This window comes from Anticarsia gemmatalis, chromosome 13 (assembly GCF_050436995.1).
Source record: "Anticarsia gemmatalis isolate Benzon Research Colony breed Stoneville strain chromosome 13, ilAntGemm2 primary, whole genome shotgun sequence".
NCBI lineage: Eukaryota > Metazoa > Arthropoda > Insecta > Lepidoptera > Erebidae > Anticarsia > Anticarsia gemmatalis.
Genome location: NC_134757.1, coordinates 12,772,561 through 12,795,301, shown reverse-complemented (window position 1 = coordinate 12,795,301; position 22,741 = coordinate 12,772,561). Strand labels below are relative to the sequence as shown.

General features: G+C 34.2%; 1 protein-coding gene across 1 annotated transcript; it reads left to right on the top strand.

Moving 5' to 3' along the window:
• The first annotated feature begins 6,260 nt into the window (after nt 1–6,260).
• On the top strand, nt 6,261–21,265 carry LOC142977476 (putative inorganic phosphate cotransporter). Its single transcript, XM_076121374.1, has 11 exons — nt 6,261–6,386; nt 6,692–6,957; nt 8,464–8,643; nt 9,714–9,852; nt 12,672–12,895; nt 13,844–13,993; nt 16,035–16,167; nt 16,646–16,764; nt 17,765–17,884; nt 19,629–19,755; nt 20,831–21,265. Exons 1-11 carry the CDS (start codon nt 6,332–6,334, stop codon nt 20,926–20,928), a joined length of 1,611 nt encoding a protein of 536 aa, XP_075977489.1. The 5' UTR covers nt 6,261–6,331; the 3' UTR covers nt 20,929–21,265.
• Nucleotides 21,266–22,741: the final 1,476 nt, after the last annotated feature.

The window sequence follows — 22,741 nt, the reverse complement described above, 5'->3', positions numbered from 1 at the left end:
TTTATGACTTTGTATATGACTTTGTGTTTGGCTTTGTGTTTGGCTTTGTGTGGCTTTGTGTTTGGCTTTGTGTGGCTTTGTGTTTGGCTTTGTGTTTGACTTTGTGTACGGCTTTGTGTACGGCTTTGTGTACGACTTTGTGTACGACTTTGTGTACGACTTTGTGTACGACTTTATTGTGTATAACTATATGTCTAAAACAAAATAGATTTTGTCTTCATTGTTTTACAACTGGTGTTATGTTCTCAGATGATGTCAAGGTGATCTGAAATCAACGTCTGGGCTAGCTGCCACGTACGAGAGATTGACTAGGCCTATGCCTAGCACCTCCGTAGCTGCGAAGCCCCTGCGGAGCCCCTGCGGTGCCCCTGCGGAGCCCCTGCGGTGCCCCTGCGGAATCTAAGAGGAGTCCGAGAACGTCCTCCTGTCAGGAGAGGCCGTGTTAGAGGAAGAAAAAGAAATGCCATATGTATTAGAGGAAGTAAAAGAAATGTGACGTTGGTCACGTGACCGAGTCCATAAAAGGGCTGCGAGCTCATTCTGAGCTCTCTTTTCCATAGGATTCACTAGCTAAGGGGTACCTCTGCCCGTTTGAATGGTCACGCTGTATTTTTCTCATTATTTATTTGTCTGTAATTGATTTTTGAAGTGATTCAGTTTGTATGTGTAAAGAGCTTGTTAATTTGCTAAAGATTGTGACTTATAGTAAAACTGTTCTATGTGTTTAGTATTTTCTTTTATTTGCTTCCACTTCTGGTTATCCTAAAAATATTAATACCCGAAAATATTTTAGAATTATTCTAAAAAATGTAAATCAAATAATTTTAGGTCAACTACAAACATTTTTGATAGACATATGCAGTAGGTAAATTTACTGCCAGTAATTTAACTTTTAATAGCCAAAAATACGCGAGCAGAACCATCGGGGGACGGTAGTATGGTAACAAAAATACAAGATTACTCCGGCTCATTTAATTATAAGAACTGTTTTTATTGAGAAGAAGTAAATCCTCTTATGGAGACAATCTTAATTAGATTCGTAATCGATATTGATTCGGGAGATGTTTATTTTTAGGGAAGGTAATATCATTTAAGGGTGACTATAAGAGGTGCTTCTTTTTGATAGGCTTTTTTAATTAAATTGTATAAGAAACATATATTAACAGTTAGGGAAGTGATTCACTTTCTTTTGAAGAAAAAACCATTCACTTTAAGAATTAGTTTTTGTTTCACGACAAATTTTACAGACACACTGTATCAGATACAAAGTGCAACTAGACGTCTTGAAAAATCTTATTTCTGGATCACACAAAGTATTGCAAATAGGTACTATTGTGTTTAATAAAATTGAGGTAATAAACTTGAGTACCTTCACTTCATATGTAATTACAGAACAATACATTTATAATACCTTTCGGCACATTATCAGCATCAAATCCTACTATTATATAATTGTAATAAGAGGCTTACCAGAACATTACAGATTTCGTCTCAGCTTCAATTCCCAATAAAGGAATACTTATCACAAAAATATATATCACTTTCACCCCTAATTTCAGTATCTTAGTTCGTATTCGACAGAATAAGCTTATTGTAATCCTAGAAACTAATTTCCTGAACACACAACGAAATATGAACCCTATAGTTATTTTCATAAGGTTGGTTTCTCCTTGTGGTTAGTCTTAAGGTCAATATTTTACGAGGCCTGTAGTATGTCCCTCGGGATTTATATTTAATCCTCAATAAAGTCAAGATCTTAATGATTTGTGTAGCGGCAACTTGCTATCGTCACGTACTTTGTTTTTGGAAGAATTTTCCTTCACTGGAATAAGGACCCGCGTTGTGATTAGTTTGATTTATGGGACATAACGTTTTATTACCTTACTGTGGAAAGAAGATTGTAATTTCTCGTATAAAACAACTTATGGGCAATGAATGTAGTCAGCTACGCGATTACTCGTCGATTATCGTGTGTTAAAAAGGCAGCCTTAGCGAATGCGACGTGACGTGTGTTTGTTACATTCAAAATAGAAAAAAATGTCGCGTCTTGTCGCTGAAAGCTACGTAGAATAACAGTATTTTATAATTGATATCGCTTGTTTTGATTGTATCCGTCGTGAGTTGAGTTTCATTTTTAGTTTCAGAAGCCGTCGTCACTAACAGGAAAAGTATCAACTTGACGCCATTAAATCAAATATAAAAAGACGTTGCGTATTGTCAGTAACTGCATTTGTCGGCCATATAAGAAGCCCTTGTGCTGTGTCACGTCGTTTTCATCAGTTTTGAATATACATATTAGTCCATTGAAATGTTACATGAGATTTACATTTCCTAGAGGACGCAATTTTATTTTTGGAACATGTAGGGGGGGTCAATAGAAGCTTAACTTGAAGTTTGTGGGGTCGCCACTCTTGTCCCCCGGCCGCCATCTTGGAAAAGGGGGTGGTAACACTTTTTTAGCTATATCTCGGAAACTATGCGTCTTACAATAAAATTGAAAAAGCATAATTCGTAGCAAATTATTTTGCCTACAAATATGTAGAATAATGTTTTGCCCTAAATTAACAATTAAATAAGTTATAAGCAAATAAGTGTTTTTTTTTAACAAAAAAATTCTTTCCAAAACCGGTCTACTTCGAAACGCTGTTACTGAGTTTCTAATTAATGATATTGAAAAAGAAATTAGGGAAAAAATTTCCTCGAAAAATACTCTACAAGATTGGTCTGAGGTATTTTTTTGTATAAATACATATCAGCTTAGCCTTTTTTCCAAACTATGTTGGAGTCGGCTTCCAGTCTCACCAGATGCAGCTGAATACCAGAGTTTTACATGGAGCGACTGTCTATCTGACCTCCACAACCCAGTTACTTGGGATATAAAACGATACCCCTGGTTAAGACTGGTTGTCAGACTTTCAAGCTTCTGAGTACTGTTAACGACTGCCAAAGATCTTCGAAAATGACAGCCGGCACCCACAATTTAACGTGCCTTTCGAAACACGGAGGAATTCGATATGTGTAAGATGGTCACCCATCCACAGAACAACCTCGGCATGCGTGGCTTAACTTCAGATATCCATCCGCGAGGCTGTCGTTAAAAAAAGTTATATAGCAATAAAGAAAACGTTTATAAAAAAAATTGCACTTTTTTGCTTATAACTTCTTTAATTGTCAATTTAGGGCAAAATGTTATTACACATATTTGTAGGCAAAATAATTTGCTACAAATTATGCTTTTCCAATTTTATTGTAAGACGCATAGTTTCCGAGATATAGCGGAAAAAGTGTTTCCTCCCCCTTTTCCAAGATGGCGGCCGGGGGACAAGGGTGGTGACCCCACAAACTTCAAGTTAAGCTTCTATTGACCCCCCCTACATGTTCCAAAAATAAAATTGCGTCCTCTAAGAAATGTAATATTCGGCCCTCAAATTGTAACATTTCAATGGACTATATGTATCACCAATGCAACAGGTATCGTCAGTAACACTTTTTTCCTTAGGCATACATACATAATGCCTTACTAAACTATAACAACAAGACAGACAGGACACATTTAGAAGACATCGTTAATCTAAAATGTTAGTAAAATATGAAACGAAAACTTGCACTGCAGGTAAAAGAATTTCCTACATAAAATGTCCGTTCTGCATAATAGAACTCATTCAACAGGCGTTACTAAAGCTTTGTGAAATTTATGGGACTTCAGAAATAAAATTAGTCGGTGAGTTATTGGTGTAGAAATTGCAACCAGTGATAGGTGCAAGATTTATACTGCGAGTTTACCTTGGTAGTTAAACATTGGGAGAGAAAAGGAAAATGGAGAAAGAATGTAAAGATTTATAGTTCGGCTACTTAGTAGAGAGCCTTGGCATGCACAATTTATTTAGATTATAGTTAGCAAATCTGTGCATTTTCGAAATGAAGTTGCTGTGTCAAAAAGGACATCAGCTGCAAAGTCTGCGGGACACTCTACATTTCTGCTGTCCGAGAATTTTGTCTACAAGGGTCTATACTAAGTTTTTGGTCTAACATAATAATATACGTTATTATATCTTAAAATAATTAGACTCCCTAAGGTAATAAAATCGGTAGTGTATCCGACTAGTAAACCCGAGGCCTCATAATCATTTCGATATTCGGATCGGGCAAAGTATTCATGCCTTTTTAAATTTATAGATTATTCCTCAATAGTATCCCGAAGATTATTTACGCTTGTTATTATTAATATAAATAACTTCGATTTTGTAAATTGCCAGAAAAAAACAGTCATGATTATAATTTACACAAAAGTCAGGTTTTATGCTATTTTACATGTAAAATTTTAGTGCAGGCTCAAATGCAGTTCTGAAGTGCTATTGAATATTTTACTTTCAAGAAATTTTCAGTATCATTCCGCAGTTTCGTCACGTGGCTCGCAAATGGCTTCTACGGCAGATGCTTTCGACTCCTACAACTAAAAGAGCACTTAGATTGAACTAGTTTAACATACCTAATACACTTAAACAGAACCATACATTTTGAAACAGCTATAAAATCTACGTCATTTATAAAGTATGTAGGTAATTTTCTTATTATAATGTTACCCAGTTGAGTAATTTTTGAAAATAATGTCACCTTTATTACACAGAGTGGAAAAAAAATGGGCCACGGAGGGATACTACTTTGAATATTGAAGATGCCTTAATTTACTTAATGGAAATATAATTTTATTTTTGAAAATAAACATAACTGCATTCAATGTTTTGACATCGTCGCACATTTTATATTTTTTTTATTACTACAACTGTTTTGCTTAAATTACGTATTTTTAAGAATATTATTTTGAGCAAAAACAGTGTTAATTGGTTGAATAGCATTGTCGTAAAAGCGCCAAAGACGGATTCCAGATTTGCATTTAAAATATAGAAATAGAAAGATATTAGGCTACGACGGCCAGTTTCACACAAATTAGCCAACTGTTTTATTATCGAATCGGGATTGGAACCTGAGACCTCTCCGAAGCAGTCACATACGCAACTGCGCCACAGATGCAGTCAATAATTTTCAGTGAGTAACAAAGTTTCAATCAAAAACAGTTCATCATCTAAGTCTATATAAAAAGACAATGCTTATAATATATGTACATGCCGAGGAATCCTTATCAACGTGTATATTTCCACAGGTGCCACCTTAGGTTTTGATAAGAGATATCTAGTTAAGAGTAAATAATATGATTCTGTTTATATACTGCACAGTAGCTGTTATGTATTACTTTGACTTCTTGACAATAATCAATTTATTCAGTAGTTTATTTATCTGTCTGTATGTTTGTTTGTTCCGTGTTATTTTCAAAGATCTTTCACAGTTGTTACCAGTAGTCAGAAGGTTGAATGTCTGACAACCAGTCTTGCCGAGGGGTATCGTATCATCCAAGTACCTGCGTTGTGGAGGTCCGATAGACAGTCGCTCTATGTAATATACTGGTACTCAGCTAAATCCAGTGTGGCTGGAAAAATTTCAACATAGTTGGAGGAAAGGCTAAGCTGATATAATATATGTTTATGTGTTTGTTTCTCCTAAACACCGCGACCAATTTTGATAATGATTTGTTTATTAGAAAGTCATTTAACACCATCTTTGTGTTTCAATTTGACATATGACGTCGGTTACAAAGATTGCTTGGAATTAGACAAATAATGTGTTCATTCTGAAAGAAAATTCTCAGTAGCAGGTCTTCTCGGAATAACCAAGTCACAATACGCATAAATAACTAAATCCTTTGACAAATAATAATTTTACCTTCGCTCGTATAAAACCACCGTTCTACAATGTTTTCTGAAAAATTTTCGTTCATTGTTACATATTCATGAGAGCATCAACTTTTCAAACCCATCTTAATAGTATAAAGCTGAAGAGTTTGTCTGTATGTTTCAAAGCGACAATCCCAGGAAATATTGGTTCGAATTGAAAAGTCTTTTAATGTTGAATAGTCTATTTAATTGAGTAAGACTTTATGCGAAACTTAACGCTATGACTGAAGGGAAGGGGAGCAGCAATATAAAATGTTGTGAAAACGAGAAACAGAAGTCCACACGGACAAAGTCGCGGCGGTCAAAAGTGTAATATAAAAAAAGGGAAAATCTAAAGTTTTATCTTACTTCATTGGCATCTTATATTTAGAGAACATTAAAATCTCACAAAGCCAAGAGGCGCTATTATCAAGTGCTATTTTTAATTTAATGTACACTTTTCACTCGACTATACTAATTATTATCTTTAAAGTAAATAATTTATATGTAAACTGTTGATACCTGAGATCGGGAGATGAAATAATAGTTCATTGGGTGACGCTATGGCGGGAGATAAGGTCGTGTACCAATCTGTGCCGAAAAATGAGAAGGTTACAGGTAAGAAATAAAAAACACTATGACAGAAATGATTTTCCTCTTATACTTTAACTTAACATTAAATACTACAATTTTGAAACAGGAACCTCCCACGTTTTAACATCGTGAGGAAACCTTGCATGCCTAAAAGTTGTTTAATACATTAATTGAAGGCATGCAAAGTCCCCAACCTGCACTTGACCAGCGTGGTGGACTCAAGGCCTAACTCCTCCCTAATTACGGGAGGAGACCCTTGCCCAGCAGTGGGACATTAATGGGTTAAATTTATTTTTTATTTATAACCTCCCACATATTTTTTCTTCCAGAACCTTCTCCCCATATACCCCCCAAGGGGTTCGGGGTACGGCATCTTCAAACTTTCCTCCTCTTCATCAGCCTCACCCTCGGGTTCACCATGAGGGCACAGCTCAGCGTCCTCATGGTCGCCATGGCTAATGCCAACCTTGAATCCTGTAACAGCATTGGTGGAAACAGTACTAATACTACGATAAACGAAGGTATTGAAAATAATGGAACGATTGATGAAAGTTGTCACAGTGACAAGAATATTAGCAGTTGGAGCGTTTACAGAGTAAGTTCTTGATTTTTGTATTATTAATATTTATATTTATAACCTAAAATTTAAGCAGAAATGTAGGAAATACCCCCATGTCGGTCATCAAAATGTATGATTTACTAGGAAATTGTTAACGAGGCCGATCACGTCTCAGGTGTATAATGATTTAACGACACTTGCGGATCCATCGTGGTGGGCTATAGCTCAGGAAAGACAGATTTTGAAGGAAAGAGGGAGATTTTTGCCCAGCAGTGGAACGCATAAAATAAATCTCTAGACACACATATTGATTATTGTATCGAACACGAAAGCTCGTGATCAGCAGTCCCACATATTGCTGTTGAAACAACATATGCTGTGTACTTCGTTTGTTTTACATAGTCATGATGAATAGATAATGTGACAGTGAAACAATGATGCAAGTGCAAATGTATGTCATATGAATGCAGTTATTATTATACTCAAATATTGATGATAAAATATAGAACATCTGCGCAAGGTTATGAAATGTTGTTACGAAAATATTCTGTTCTTCAATCTCTTTATTGATACAAAAAATATTCATTTTGCACTCTTACACACTTAACATACAAAAAAGCTTTTAAAATGAAAACAGTTGTTGAAACTATATCATCATTTCCTTAGCCTTCTTTTATACGAAGTTGGGTTGATGACATAAATATGTAGGTACGTATATTATTAACTAGCGGATTTAACATTGTTTAACAAAAACACTTTTACAACTTTTACACACACATAGGGTCAGACAATTCACACATCATCTGTCGGTTTTCTTGTTTTCTACAAATCATGCCAATCAGCTTTTTAAAACTATAAAATAAATTAGCTTCTAAGACCACTCTTTGCCTTGTCCTAACTTTTACTGCATATTGAATCAAATTCAAAGCACCGTCTATCGAATAACAGTAGCCTACCAATTCAATTAAGTGCGAGCGTCGGCTTAGCAAGTGAATAGATAGCTAGTGACCTATGTAACGTAACGTCTAATGCGATTACCTCTCCGTGCCACATAATGGATTCAGTATTGATGTTGACTTACTGATAATCATCGCTAAGTAGATTATACATGATGCTGTTGTTCTATGATTGGATGGTTAAGCGGACATATTTCATGTTAATTTGCCGTATGCTACTGTGTTACTGGCTGTATTATTGATATCTAATTACATTAATTTATTTAGTGTGGTTTATAGATAGTAGTATTTTCCCTATAAGGATAAGCAGAGATCAAAGGACGCCACTTGGTACGATACTTGCCGATCCTTTACGAAACTTCACTTACCATATTCACATCCATATCTTGTCATACAGTACCGCCGGTTACGAGTACGCACCTGACCTTTTTTCAAGACATTGCCGATATGATCTGTGTATCTGTCAATATGATCTGTCTTTCTAAGGCGTCTTCTCACTGCGTTTTAAATCTGCTTTATCAAATTGTGGGTCCTAAAACTGGTCCTTGAAGAACTACAAAAAAATAAAAAAGTGAACTTATTTCAGACTTACGACTGGAACAAATCGACGCAAGAAATTATAACGTTTGCATTCTTCGTGGGTTATACAAGTATGCAGTTACCAATGGGACTGATTGCGCAGAAGTTTGGAGGGAAGCTACCAATTATGGTCGCTCTTGGCGTTAATGGGGTCTTGTCAATTTGTACACCTTGGACTGCTTTAATTGTAAGTACATATTTTTACATAGCATCTTGAAAACGGCGAAATTATTTAATAGTTTACTGAAACAAGTTCCATATTGATGTGAAATTGAGAGACACGTTACCTAGTAAATAAGTTATAGAATAGTTATAGAACAGTCTAAGGCCTTCAAATGCTTATAGGACATATGAAAATATACAAAAAACTTTTTGATTTTTATTCTTATTTGTAACAGTTTTTGAACGGCACTTGTTTTAAGCAAAGTCTATCTTATATCACACCGAATAAAAAGATTTTTTAACATGTCTGAAATTTTTTAAAAATATATCGCGGTAGAGATTGAGATTAACAGTAAGTTCTTCAGAAATTAACAGAATTTCTGAAAATCACATGAAATTAACCGGGAAAATACTTTACAAGCAGAATACCAAAGATACAAATAAAATAACATAAAATGCAGCAAAAATATGAAATGGACATAAACAAAATGAATGATATTCGCCTGCAGCGATTTATTCCGAGAAATTAATAGCACTTAATAAATTTAAGGTGTCAAAGTGAGATATGAGCTCAAAAGCACAAAAAATGATAACTTATAGGCTGCAGTGCGACAAACAAAGGTGAGAGAAAAATACACTATCACGACTTCAACTGGTTTTGATGTAAATTTACTATTTTGTTGATCAAAACGTTAAATTCATAGAGAATACAACAAGATGTTTTAAAGGCTTTAAGATTAACTACAATAAACTTTTGCGGAATGCGTGTGATAGTATGTATGTATATTAAAAAGCAAAAGTTATCAGAAAGTTCGGTTAAAGGATTCAATAAAGAGAAATCAAAAATGTTATCCCAATCTTAATTAAAACGGTAAACTTAATTTATGTTAAGGAATATGTTAAGGAATATTCCACATGGACAAGACACCTGTTTTGTCGAACATACCTAGAAACAAGTATGAGAAATAGTGAAAAATATATTAAAACTTTTTAAAACATTTAAAAATATTTTAGTATTTGTTTGACCTCTATTTTTCCCAGAAATGGATATCTCTTGTTTAGTGCTTGTATGTCTAACTTTACTTTGTTATTCAGGGTGGCTGGGTAGGCGTATCAGCAAGCCGTTTGTTACAAGGCATGACGCAGGCTGCTTATTACCCGAGTATGCACACAATATTGGCCAAGTGGGCGCCGTTGAGTGAACGAGGACGACTCAGCACTTACGCTTATACGGGTAAGTTTATCACTTTTCAATGAGGCTTAGACATTTTGTTGGTGTTCGTGACTTACGAGTATAACAAATTTTAATTATTATTCTTTTGTGACATCACTCCTGCTATACATGAAGGAGCAGTCAGAGGTATTTAAAATTGTTAGCTAAATATTGTAGGTTATTGCCTCTTAATATTGTTGGTCTATTATCACGGGTGGCCAACAATTTCTTATGCACTAGGCACGTGAGCGTTCTCGGGGCTGGTATTTAAGGAATGTGTTAATAAGGCAGATATACAAACAAACCACGGACTAACTGAAAAAACTCGATATCACCACTGCAACGTTAAATTGATTCATTCAATTTCTGCCCAATATTTGTTAGAACTTCTTTTTCATAAAAATCAATCAAAACCATCACTAACTTCATAACTTTTACTCATAAATCACACGACACGTGCTAAAGCATTATGAATTACGACGTTAAGGAAGCAATGTTCTGAACAATGTACAAGTTACCAACTTTACTTTACTATGAACAGATTTGATAGAACTGTTGTGTACTTACAGAAACGTATTCATAACTTGTAATGGTCTAGAACTTGGTTGTTCACACCTGATTTTCAAAGTTTGAATTGAATATGAAAATGTTGTATTACGATGCATCGAGTCTACTGTTTTGTAGAGAAGATTTGAAAAGAAAAAGTGGCAATTGAAAACAGATACATAGTTACTTTTTGTATATGTACGTAATGTACAAAAATAGCAAAGGAAAGGAAAGAGTGGAAAAAATAACAAAAAAATAAAATCTTGATAGAATTTGTCAGAATATGCTGCTCTGGCTTACTTGCAGCATCAATAAGTTTATTTTACCTTCTTTTGTTTTCCGATAAACACCTCGGCGTCAAATTTTAAAACAACTTTAAATATCAAAATGGGTTCTTAAATATTAATATCCAGTTCCCCAATCCCCAGTTCCTAAACATAATTGAGAAATAATAGCCTAAACTTATAGTTGACATCATAAAAAATAGCACTCCCAAAGTTTCAGATTCTGCCATTTACAATGCCTCTTTCACAGGTGCCGTCTAAAATATGTTCCCATATGTTTCAACCACTTTAGCACCCCTCATCCGAACTAAGCACGGCTCACGTGTGGGAATTTCATAACTTTTATGACGTGCAAACACCTTGGATGTAATGTTTTTGACGTGTTTTACTTTATTAATTTATTTATTATCTTGCTTTAAATTTTTTATAATTTTTGTATGTAAGACCTTTGTAGTAGTAGTAGTAGTAGTTTCAGTAGCATTTAGCCAATCAGATACAAAAATAGCACCTGTCACGATACAAGCCATAATTATAACTCAAAATTTACAGGGCGTAAGTTTCACCGATGATACGCAAAGAAATCCTGTTAAATTACTAAAAAGGTAACAGCAACGAATTAATGATTATCTCCAATACTATTCGCCAAATCTGGATCAAATTTAAAAATAAATGAATTCACATGTAAAGATTAACCAAAATTGGTCAGTCAAAAAGTTACCAGCATAAAAACTACAACTACATCCTTTTTGTAAAGTCGGTTAAAAATAAATTCAAATAAAAGAATTCCCTGTTGTAGAACGCAGTGGGCAGTAAAATGTTTTCAGCTAGCAGTTACGAGTGGGAAGCACGTTTACACCTATGTTTATTGCCTGCAATTTGTACAAAGAAAATACAAGCAACCAGGTATTTCTCTCTACATAAATATTATTGAGCTTATTTGCATACGCACACTTTACTTACTATTATTATAAATGCGAATGTCTGTTTGTATATGACGCTTTTACGACTTAACTACTCAACTGATATTGGTAATATTTAGCGTGCAGATAAATCAAGATTTGGTTAAACCCAAATCTTGATTTATCTGCACGCTATATATGGACAATTTTGTTTGTTATTCTTTTTATTTTTGTGGCGCCCATAGCCAATTTAATTGTGCTCACCAGTCGATAAAAACGATCTGTGGTCCTTTGGGCAGTGATTCCATAGATGGACTCCATAGAGGATTCCATAGTGACCGCAGTGGTATTGAAATTGGGCATTTCCGTGCTTTGGAAGGCACGTAGAAAGTCGATCTCAGTTGTTATCAATTTAGATAACAGTCGTTAAGCCACGTCAAACGCCTTCGGGCGGCTTGAACAACTTTGACACTAGTTTGATCACTGACGATAAAAAGAAGAAGAAGATTGAAGAAGAACGATTAGGGCAATCTGCACTATTTTCTTTTTAATATTCATCCCGGAAAGGAAAAAAGGGGTGAAACCTGGTACACAAGTTGTTCCGCGTAATACAGTTAGTTACAAGATAAACCTTACTAAATGTTGCTGCAGGTGCTTTTTTAACTTTTTTGTTTTTTTATTGTCAAATAAATGGTGTTGTATAATTTAAGCTCGTATCTGCTCTTTATGTGGTTTTATTCTTTTGTTGAATTTTAATGGTTTGTTTTTAATGGTACGCCCAATTGTTTGGGAGTTTATTTGTATGGCAAATGTGAATTTAAGAGTCAAGAAGGGTCTAACATAAAATGTATGGGTGCGATAAAACAATATAATTACGGCCTCGGTAAGAAAATTAAATGAAAGATAATTAAAATCCCATAAAAAGTATGTTTTATGCTACATTTTTTATTTGTGTACTGACGATAACCATCGGACCCATTGTGAAAGAAGTAATGGAACTGAAAAACTTTTTAAATCATATGATCACCAATCTTTCTAACCTGCCATTACCAAGAGGCATCTCAAATGTGTTTTACTTCTTCTGCCACTCTGATTTTTTTTCTTTTGACAGGTTCCCAATTAGGCACCATCATATCCTTTCAAGTCTCTGGTCTGTTTGCCGGCAGTCCGACTTTAGGCTGGCCAGCGTCATTCTGGCTGTTCGGTTCCATTAGTCTTCTGGCCTGTGCACTCCTCGGCTGGCTAGGAGCTGCATCCCCTCATGAGCATCCGAGGATCACCACTGAGGAACTGGTGCATATTCTGGAAGGTGGCAGTGCTGATGTTGTTCCTAAGGTATGTATGAAGGAACTTATCTCTTTATTTACTGTGTTATTTCTGTGTAAACTTTTAAAACTGCGTCAATTTTTAGGGATCTGTTAGATTTTCATTGTAGTTAAATAAAAGAAAAATCTTACACTGTTGGAAAAAAATGGAATTAAATTTTTGGAGCACATTGATAGAAATGACGACAAATTATACACTTTAATTTTTTTATTGAGTGTGTTACAAACGAAATTAAGTTTCAAATTAAACAAATTATTTTATTTTTCTTAAACGTTTTCTTTTCAGCTTTTAGATTATTTTTAATCCATTATAATTTAGTCCATTTTCGACTTGTGTCTTTCACGATATCATAGAACAGCATATAGCAAGTTTACCTAAAGCTTAACGCAATAATAATCCATTAAACATTTATTTAAAAACTGTTGAGAAGTCTGAACAACTTTATATTTCTTCAAGTTCTTAACCGGGCGCCGCGCCGTCGCTAATAGTTATAATTAAAGATATTCATTAATTCCTGAATTCCTGGTATTTCTTCCGCTCTTAATGACCTGTCAAAGCAGATTTTCGCTAAGTTTGAAAGTTGTGGAAGTGTCGTTATTTATAATAATTAAGTTAGTACTTTGTTAATAAGCAAAGACGGATTTGGGATATTTATTTTTAGGTCAAGGCTCCATATACTTACATAAGATTTTTAGTTTATCTAGGGAATACTCGAAGGAAATAGTCTTAAAGTTAGTTATATAATTTCTTATTTATTATTTTCTTGTGTTCCTGAAGCTACTTCAAATAAGTTTTCTGGACGCTTGAATACCCACTTACAAGGTTTAAAAAAACAAGAGATAAAATACTCAAACGAATACAAATAACCAAAATCACATAATACCATATTTCATATCTTTCAACAACTTCTTTTTATATTTCCAAGCACTATTTTAATCCTATTTCTTCAATCACCAGAAACACAAGACACCGTGGCGTGAGATCCTCAAATGCCCAGCGGTGTGGGGTCAGATCGTGTCACATTCTGGCAGTGCAGCTGGATACCTTCTCGTCCTCACTGAAATACCTCTCTACATGAGTGGAGTGCTTGGCGTCGATATTAAAAGGGTAAGACATTCATTTAAAAACAATGCTAGATTCTTAATATTAATATTATTGGACAACTCGCACACGGTCATTTGATTCCAAACTAAGCAGAGCTTGTACTATGGTAACCAAATAATTGACAAACATACTTATATATTGTATACTTCAAAATACATACTTATATTAATAAATTGACAACCAGGCTCAGAACAAATATAACTAGAAACGTTACTTAATTATAGCAATCGTTTTCAATCTGATGATTGAAAACGATTGCTATAATTAAGTAACGTTTTTTATGTTATAAACATACATACATTTTATGTTTATTATGTTATAAACATTTAGAAATCATTGTTAACAACAATTCTTTTGTTTTTGGATTGTGTGTCATAATAATATTTAATTTTGTAACCTATTTTCGATTTACTCCCACAGTTTTTGTCATAATTGCGCCTTCGAAAACATTTTAGAAGAACATTAATTAAAGTCACACTCAACGGGAAATTCCTTCACAGTAATGTGTGCCGAATCGATCGTTAATCAGTCAACATTCCATCCATTTTCACCCCCTTCCACCCTCTTTCACCCCCTTGATGGAAACTTTCAAAACAATTTCACCTTTGACGATTTTCCAACTTTTGGAATCAGTCATCTCATAATGCTCATCACACTCAAAGATGAAGGGATCAAAGTACAAATTATAATTAATCATCCCCCAATTTAGGTGGATTTTCATTAAAACTCCGCTTATTTGAAGGACAGTCCACGTATTCTTCAATTACTTTGAATTGAATTATCCTGTTTATTATTTTGATGAAGAATATTTTAATTGGTACGTCGCTTTTAATTAGCGATACATTAAGGCAAGCGGTCTTTAGCAGTGCAGCTAACACTCGTACTTCACGGTCAGTTAGTTTATCATAAGGTTAAGCAACTGTTTGCGAGGACATTATTAAGGTGGGAGCCCGCTGCGTGGTGTTCAAAATAGTAACGTAGTACCTCCGTGCTTTAGAGGTTACGTTCAAATCATTCTCTATTTCATTGCTAATTAAAATACTAGTCTCTGATCTACCAAAGACCTTTTATAATAAAGGCTTAAATAACTTTAATAAACTAGATTTAATAAGCACTAAGAATACAAAAGAAGAAAATACGCTTGAAGTCTAGATAAAGAATAAATATAAATGAATCGTAATAACGACTTCTAAGTGACAGTTATTTACTATGACTATCATTTTTACGCTAAGTCTTAAGGTTTTAAGGCAGCTTAAACGGGATTTAGGTACATTTTATATGAAACTACTTTTACTTTCGACATGGCTTAACGACTGTTATCAAAATAAAAAAGAACTTGAATCGAAATTTTCCGTGCCCTTCAAAACAGACGCTCAGCCCAAATTCGTTACGTTTTCCCATCTATTAAGTGTCCGCTCTTAGGGTTGCTTTCTCCACTGACCGTTTCCCTACAGGTGAGCTATGAGCGTCTAGCGTATTCCAAAAACACGTGGTTTTGTAGTAAAAATAACAGGTCTCTCGCCAGACGATTGGGAGATAAAGAAATCCAAATATTATATAGTAATACATTGCGGCGTATTACATAATATACTAGAGTATAAATATTTGCTGTTAAATTAAAGCTGTCATGCAAACATTCTTTAGAATTCTTTGCGTTTCTCATTAATATTTAAACAGTTTAGAAATACCCAAAAAAAGGAAAATGCTGGGTGTAATCTTAATTATTTTTTGAGTCAGGTCTATCATCTGACTAGTCATATTGTAGCAAGTATTTAAGACGGAAATACTAAATCCAATCACTAATTATTTCCCTCTCGGAGCCCAAACCTTGCAAGTGGCATGAACCTACAAAACCGCTAAATAGAAATTTGCTCAAGCTATCTTAATGCTCTCTTTCTCGCGATTTCTACACATAATATACCCGACGTTTCGATCTGACCGAGTGACCACGGTCGATGTAATTCGATCGGAAAGTCGGGTGAACAAATCAAGGTATCCTAACCTTTAATTTTCAAAAAACAAATGTGATGAAATTATGTTTCAGAATGGTGTTTATTCTTCGCTACCATACTTGGCGATGTACCTCATGGCGTTGCCGTTTGGTTACCTGGCAGACTTCGCGAGTAACAGGAAACTTATGAAGCTTGTGAATATCAGACGAACTGCTAATACTATTGGTAACTATCTTTCTTTAAATAAATAGTATAAAACTAATACTGAAGTCAACTAATAACTCGCCATCAAAAATAGTTCCATTAGTCTTTTGAAAGATACCACGGATTATGAAATCAGAACCTTATTACATTTTAATTGCGATTTTGCCAACTTAAGGCCTCTTTTATGTTTTCGAAATTTGTTCCCCTACTAGCTAGTAATGATATATTGACAGTCCATATCTAAATTCTCAGGGTATACGAATCATTTTGAAGCGTTATCTTAAAGGTACCAGCTAGAAGCCCGCTGAATAAAGCGGCATCAGACACCGTGTCTCTAGCTACGGAGGATTCTTTAAAGAACTACAGAAAGCAATAGTTTTTCAACGTCCCATCTGCTGCTGCTTCAATTTGTTCCTATTATTATGAAGAAGATATTGATTTTTCTTGTTTCTGAAGATTGGTATACCCACAGTATAACTGTGTTGATTTTTCGTTCCAGGTATGGTGGTATCGGGAGGATTCTTACTAGCATTCAGTATGGTGAACAACACTGCTCTAGCTGTAACATTCCTTATTTTGTCTCTAGGAATGCACTCCGGAGTTCATGTTGGATTTCTTGTAAGTACATTAATTTCGAGCTGATGTATTGTTTTAATGTTTTTTTTTTTGCTTTATGAGACAAGGGGTTTTCGCACATAGGTAAGGTAAAGAACAAACAGTTACACTACTTTTATAACGAGTAAACATAGGTCCGAAACATTGTCCACTTACTTGGCGACCCCTGTTTCAAATTGCATAACATTTCTATTTGCCAACGGGCTTCCGTGATCTAGTATCAGTCAAGATGAGCGTATTAATACTATTGATTCTAATTAGCCGGCAAGATCCTTTGACTTTAAATTCATTTTTTATTTCCTTAAAAAGCTTCAACGACGATGTATACCGACAAAAATATAAATGGTCAAATACAAGATCATTGCCCGTAAAGCCTTAAATTGACCAATAAATCTGTAAATTGCTCATAAACTGGTATCTTGGTACACTTGTGAGGTATTGCCAAGCTCTGCCAGGTGGAGTTTAACTGTAACATCGAATTGCACGCGATTGGCTCAAAACGAAAAATGAGACATGGTATTTTGTACGTTGTAGACTTTAGCTGCTGTAGAATTGATTCAACAATATTATTTTCTAAATTTATTAAGAAAATAAATAATCTTCTGTTTATAAGCATCGAGTTAAACACAATGGTCTAAATTATTCTAAAACTGTCATCTTACAAAATTATTGAAAAAATTAAAAGAAAATCTTAAACAAACCGATTTCGTGAATATTTTTACAAAAAACTATATTTTAAGTGTCTTTAATGTACAAAAACTTCGCAATGTACCTAGTTGTGTTAGTCATTGCATTACTTCAATACTTTTTTTTACCACTGCAGCTGTGCAATACATGATATATGATACATGAATGAGCTGCCTGAAAGTGTTTCATTTCTTTCACTTCTTAGTGAAATGAAAAAGAGAAAATATGTCTCGTGGTGGTTACAAAAATGTTTGGCATTACGAAATTTTCTCTTCTACAATCTTCAAAACGCTGTACAACTTTCCTTTTGTTTCAGATAAACCAAATAGACTTGGCTCCGAACTTCGCCGGGCCGATAATGGCCCTGGGGAACATGATGGGCAATTTAACGGGACTCCTCGTTCCCGTGGTGGTGTCCAGCATTGTTACCGATGTTGTGAGTGCCAAATTACTTAGATAAGACATTGTACTTGTGTTGTTGTGATCTTGGAAGATACGGGAGGGAAATCTCTTAGAAAACTGGTGTTAGTTAGTTAGACACAAGTTTTTCATACAGATTAGGCATATACACAGGAAGAAATCAATTTAAAAGTGCCTAATAACAATTTTAATAAATATTTCACAAGCAACTCGAAAGTAAATAAATAGCGAATTGCAATAAAAGTGGTTAACGGTTATAGGTAAAACCATCTTTGGCTTCGTTAAATAGTGTTGATGCTGATGTAATCATCAGCCTTATATCTTGCCCTATGAAATATTGTTAAAAATCGGTCTTGGCTATTCTAAAATAATACAACTTTTGTTAAGCCATGTCACACACCTAGAAAACCTTGAACAAGTTTGACACAAATCACTAACCACAAAAAAATTGTGACGAATGCTTGCTATTTTAGTTAAATTGGAAATCAAAACACACTGCCTCTGTCAACATGACTTATAACATAACTTAATAAAATTACTCACTTACTTCCACTTCAGGGAAATATTAACTAGCAATTATTCCTTTTAGTATTCACAACACCTAGAATCAACGAACAAGTTTTAATGAAGCCAAACTTACGGGTAGTTAGCTAATAAACTTAAAGTACAAGTAGATAACATAAGCTTGACGTGATAATAATGTTGTTAAAGTTTGGTGTAAATTATAAAGCGTGTTTGTTCTAAGGTAGAGTAATGAAAATTAACTAATTTTAAAATTTTATTTTACTTTATCGCACAATAGTGTTATCAAGGTGATGTAACACGTAACAGGAAAAAACAGAAAAAAATAAATTGTCCCGACTCAGGATTCGAACCCAAGACTTCTGCAAATCAGTCGCATAAGCTACCAATCGCGCCACTTGCTACTACTATGCGGCCACCCATCTGTTAACTGCTCGCGTTAAGGTTGCTTAACCCACTATTGTATTGTAGCGCAACTTCTAATGAGAGCCTTGTGTTAGCTTTAAAACTTGAAGTACAAGTAGATAACATAAGCTTGACGTGATAATAATTATATTGTTAGACTTTGGAGTAAATTGTAAAGTGTATTTGTTCTACGGTAGAATGATGAAAACTAACTAATTTTCAAGAAAATGTGTGAAAATGTTAAGTTGGTCAAATTAAACGTAAGGAAGTCGAAAGTTTGATCACATTTGTTGAAAGTTTTTGTACTTTGAAAAAAAAAAACATTTGTTCTAAGGTGAATTAATTAATTGATTCATTCATTGTTAGTTGTCGAACTAGTGGCACTGTTGTATTAAACGACAACAACCGAATCAATGTTTTTACGAGTCCTCTGAAGCATGCGATCCAAATCATGTACGCGCTAAGTTTGCTTCACCCACTGATTGTTCACCGACTGGTGAGCGAAGCGGGCTATGAAAACCTCAATTCTTATAATTAATTTGGAAATCACTAGTCCCTTAACCCTAGAAAGATAACTATATTTTGACTGCCACAAAAGATAACCATGCGCTTTAGAGGCGTACGATATATTAATATTTTTTTTTTAATGAACTAACTTAACTACAACTAACTAAAAAGCTAACTAAAAAGGACAGGTAGATACGCGCGCTCATTAGAAAGAGACAGCAATGTCAAACGGACGCGGGCGCCTCTGAGGCGTAGGTTATCTTTCTAGGGTTAATCGTACCCAGTAACATTTTTACCTATAATAAAGTAATGTCTAATGTTTTCAGAAAAACCACCGTCAATGGCAGATTGTGTTTTGCATATTCGTGGCGCTACAGGTCCTCACTAACGCGATCTTCGTCATCTTTGCCAAGGGAGAGGTTCAGCCCTGGAACTTCTATGGCGAGGAGGAAGGTATACCAGCAACCTACTATAATTTCTCTATAATAGTGATACATAGGAAAATAAAATAAAATAACTTCTTGTTCCTACCTAATTCTATAGGTAATACTACTATGCTTGCAATAATCCGTGAGAAAGATCCTCTAGAGAATTGTAGCGCGATTGTACAGTCTGTAAGTGTCGAGATTGACATTTAAACACACCTCAAAAACCGTTTCTACGGCTTCCCGTAGAAGCGTTGATCAGTCGTTCATACAAAATTGGTTCATTCTTGATGGTATAAGTAAATCGCCCTTTTGGTCGAAGTAAATTTTCTGTACGTTACTCTTTGTTTTACAGTAAATTTTTGATACTACAAGTTTTCGAATAAGGTATAATGTATTTTCACTGTTTTGCAGAAAGGGCAGATTGAAATATAATTGTGTCAAATCATATACCGTATATAATTGAACCAGGATAATTAACGTTTTGCATAAATTTTCAATACAGCCGTTTTAGTAATTTGATTTGAAATCGAGTACTGAATTAAGCAACAAATCGAATATGAAATAGGTCAATTATATTTTAGCTACTGGAACAACAATAATTAAAGAACTTTCACGTTGCTTCGGGTATGAACTAATTATATTCCTCGTCTATTTCAATACAACTCCTACACTTAGAGTTGACTTTGTGTCGTTGGTGCTGATGCGCAATTCTCTATAGTCGGTACTGTTGGGTATCGAGAGTTTGACATTTAAAATGTACAGCCGAAATAGTTTTTATAGAGCTCGCTAGAGACACTGTTCAATTTTCATTCAAAATTTATCGATAGCTAGGCTGTAATAGTCAATAGTGGTAAAGAACCCTGCTATTTCCAGATCTCATTTCCATTTACTTAGTGAAAAAAACTTTGTCGGCTTTGAGATTATTAAAAAAAATCAACTCATTTCACAGTTTAGGAATAATTGTCCAATCACTTATTTGCTAGATAAAATGGCAGCAAATGTTTGAAAACAACTTACTGTCAAAATTTTATCTGATAGTTATTTGAAGTGGTGAAATTGGGCTTTCATAATAATATGATTTCTTACGTCTTTTTTTTCAGAAGGAAAAGAACTCGCTCTAATAGAAGAAAAGAACGTCGCTAAGGAGAAGGAAATGTCGCAGAAAGAAGAAAACAATCTAGAGACACAGAATCTATAATTTTTTTTTTAAATAATTATTAAAAACCCAGGGCTTAATTCCTCCCTTTATTCGGGAGGAGACCCTTACCCACAAGTGGGACAGTAATGAGTTCAAAAAAGGTTGTGTAGTTAATAACTCCAGTTTAGACAAGTGTATCTTGTATATTTGGTTGGAGAAGTAATTATTACTATTGAACTTCTAAGGAAAGGTTTAGGATAATAAATATGTATGTATCTAGTCTTAGTGATCGTATGTACAAATATTATTTCATTAGAACCATCAAAAGATTTATTATAAATTTTAGTATTGTAAATAGTATTGTGACATATTTTTATTGTAAATAAATAAATGTATTAAGCAAAAATAACTTTATTTAGTTCTGACATCCCTATCCAGATTTGCTCCTTATTTATGTAAAGAATATCATGCATTATTCTGATGGTTAACACACACAAAGCTAGTCATCAACTTAAAAAATTGTCATAAAATTCTATAATAATATAGAGTTGATTGCGTTCAAACCATTATTCTTGAAATCTATATAGATTTCAAGAATGAATCTATACTATCTATACTAATATTATAAAGCTGAAGAGTTTGTTTGTTTGTTTGAACGCGCTAATCTCAGGAACTACTAGTCCGATTTGAAAAATTCTTTCAGTGTTCAATAGTCTATTTATCGAGGAAGGCTTTAGGCTATATATCATCACGCTACGGTAATTAGAAGCGGAGTAGCAACGAAAAATGTAACAAAACTGGGGAAAATTTTGACCCATTCTCTTAGGTGACGCAAGCGAAGTTGCGCGGGTCAGCTAGTACAAATATAAAATGATATAAAAATGAATTGCTGTTCGTTATTCTCGCTAAAACTCGTGAACTGCTGGACCGATTTTGCTAATTTTGGTCTTGAATTATTTGTGGAAGTCCAGAAAAGGTGTTAAAAGTGAATAAATTTGAAAATGCACGGTATTAAATAAAAACAATAAAGCGTGAGGGGCGCTAGGGCTGAGCTGCGCGGGTCAGCTAGTATTGGGTGAATGTTATATTGTTAAAACCTTGACAATGCTATTTAAACGGGACCATAACACATTAAAATTAATTTGTTTTATTTACATGCAGTAACAGTATAATGTTTGATCTGCCGCACAAAATAACAATAACTACCGAAACCCAAGTTTTTCAAGGATTTTTTGATATACGCACTTTCTGTGTAACAAAAGTAGCTCTTATCAATTTCAAAAATAACCATCATGAAATACCAAACTTCCGTAATGAAATTTAAAACAGTCATACTAATTTTAATAATTATTATCTACTACTAAATTATTAAATAAACGTTGACTTGCATTCATAATACATATTTAAATAAGGATAAGAATATAGATCAAAAATTCTGACAAAACAGATGGGATATTATAACTTATTTTTTTAAATATCATTGGAAAACTCACACACTGTCATGTGATTCCTAATGTCTTATCAGAGCTTGTACTATGGAAACCATACAACTGATAAACAAACTTATATACTTCTAAATATATAGTTATATATATAAATAACGACAACTAAAACTATCGTTTTCTTTAAGCATATTATAGGTAAAGTTCAGCCTGCGACCACGACCAATGTAACCTGCGCCGAAACGTCAGAGGTATTCCGAGATGAAATGTGTGTTCGAGTTAGTTCCCGTATTAATAAAAATTAATTATTATTATATAAAATTAATTATTATTATATAATAATAATTAATTATTTTTATATTTTTATATAATAAAAACGCAAAAGTTTCAAAATTGTGAAAACTGCCTCCGTGGCGCAATCGCCACACTGC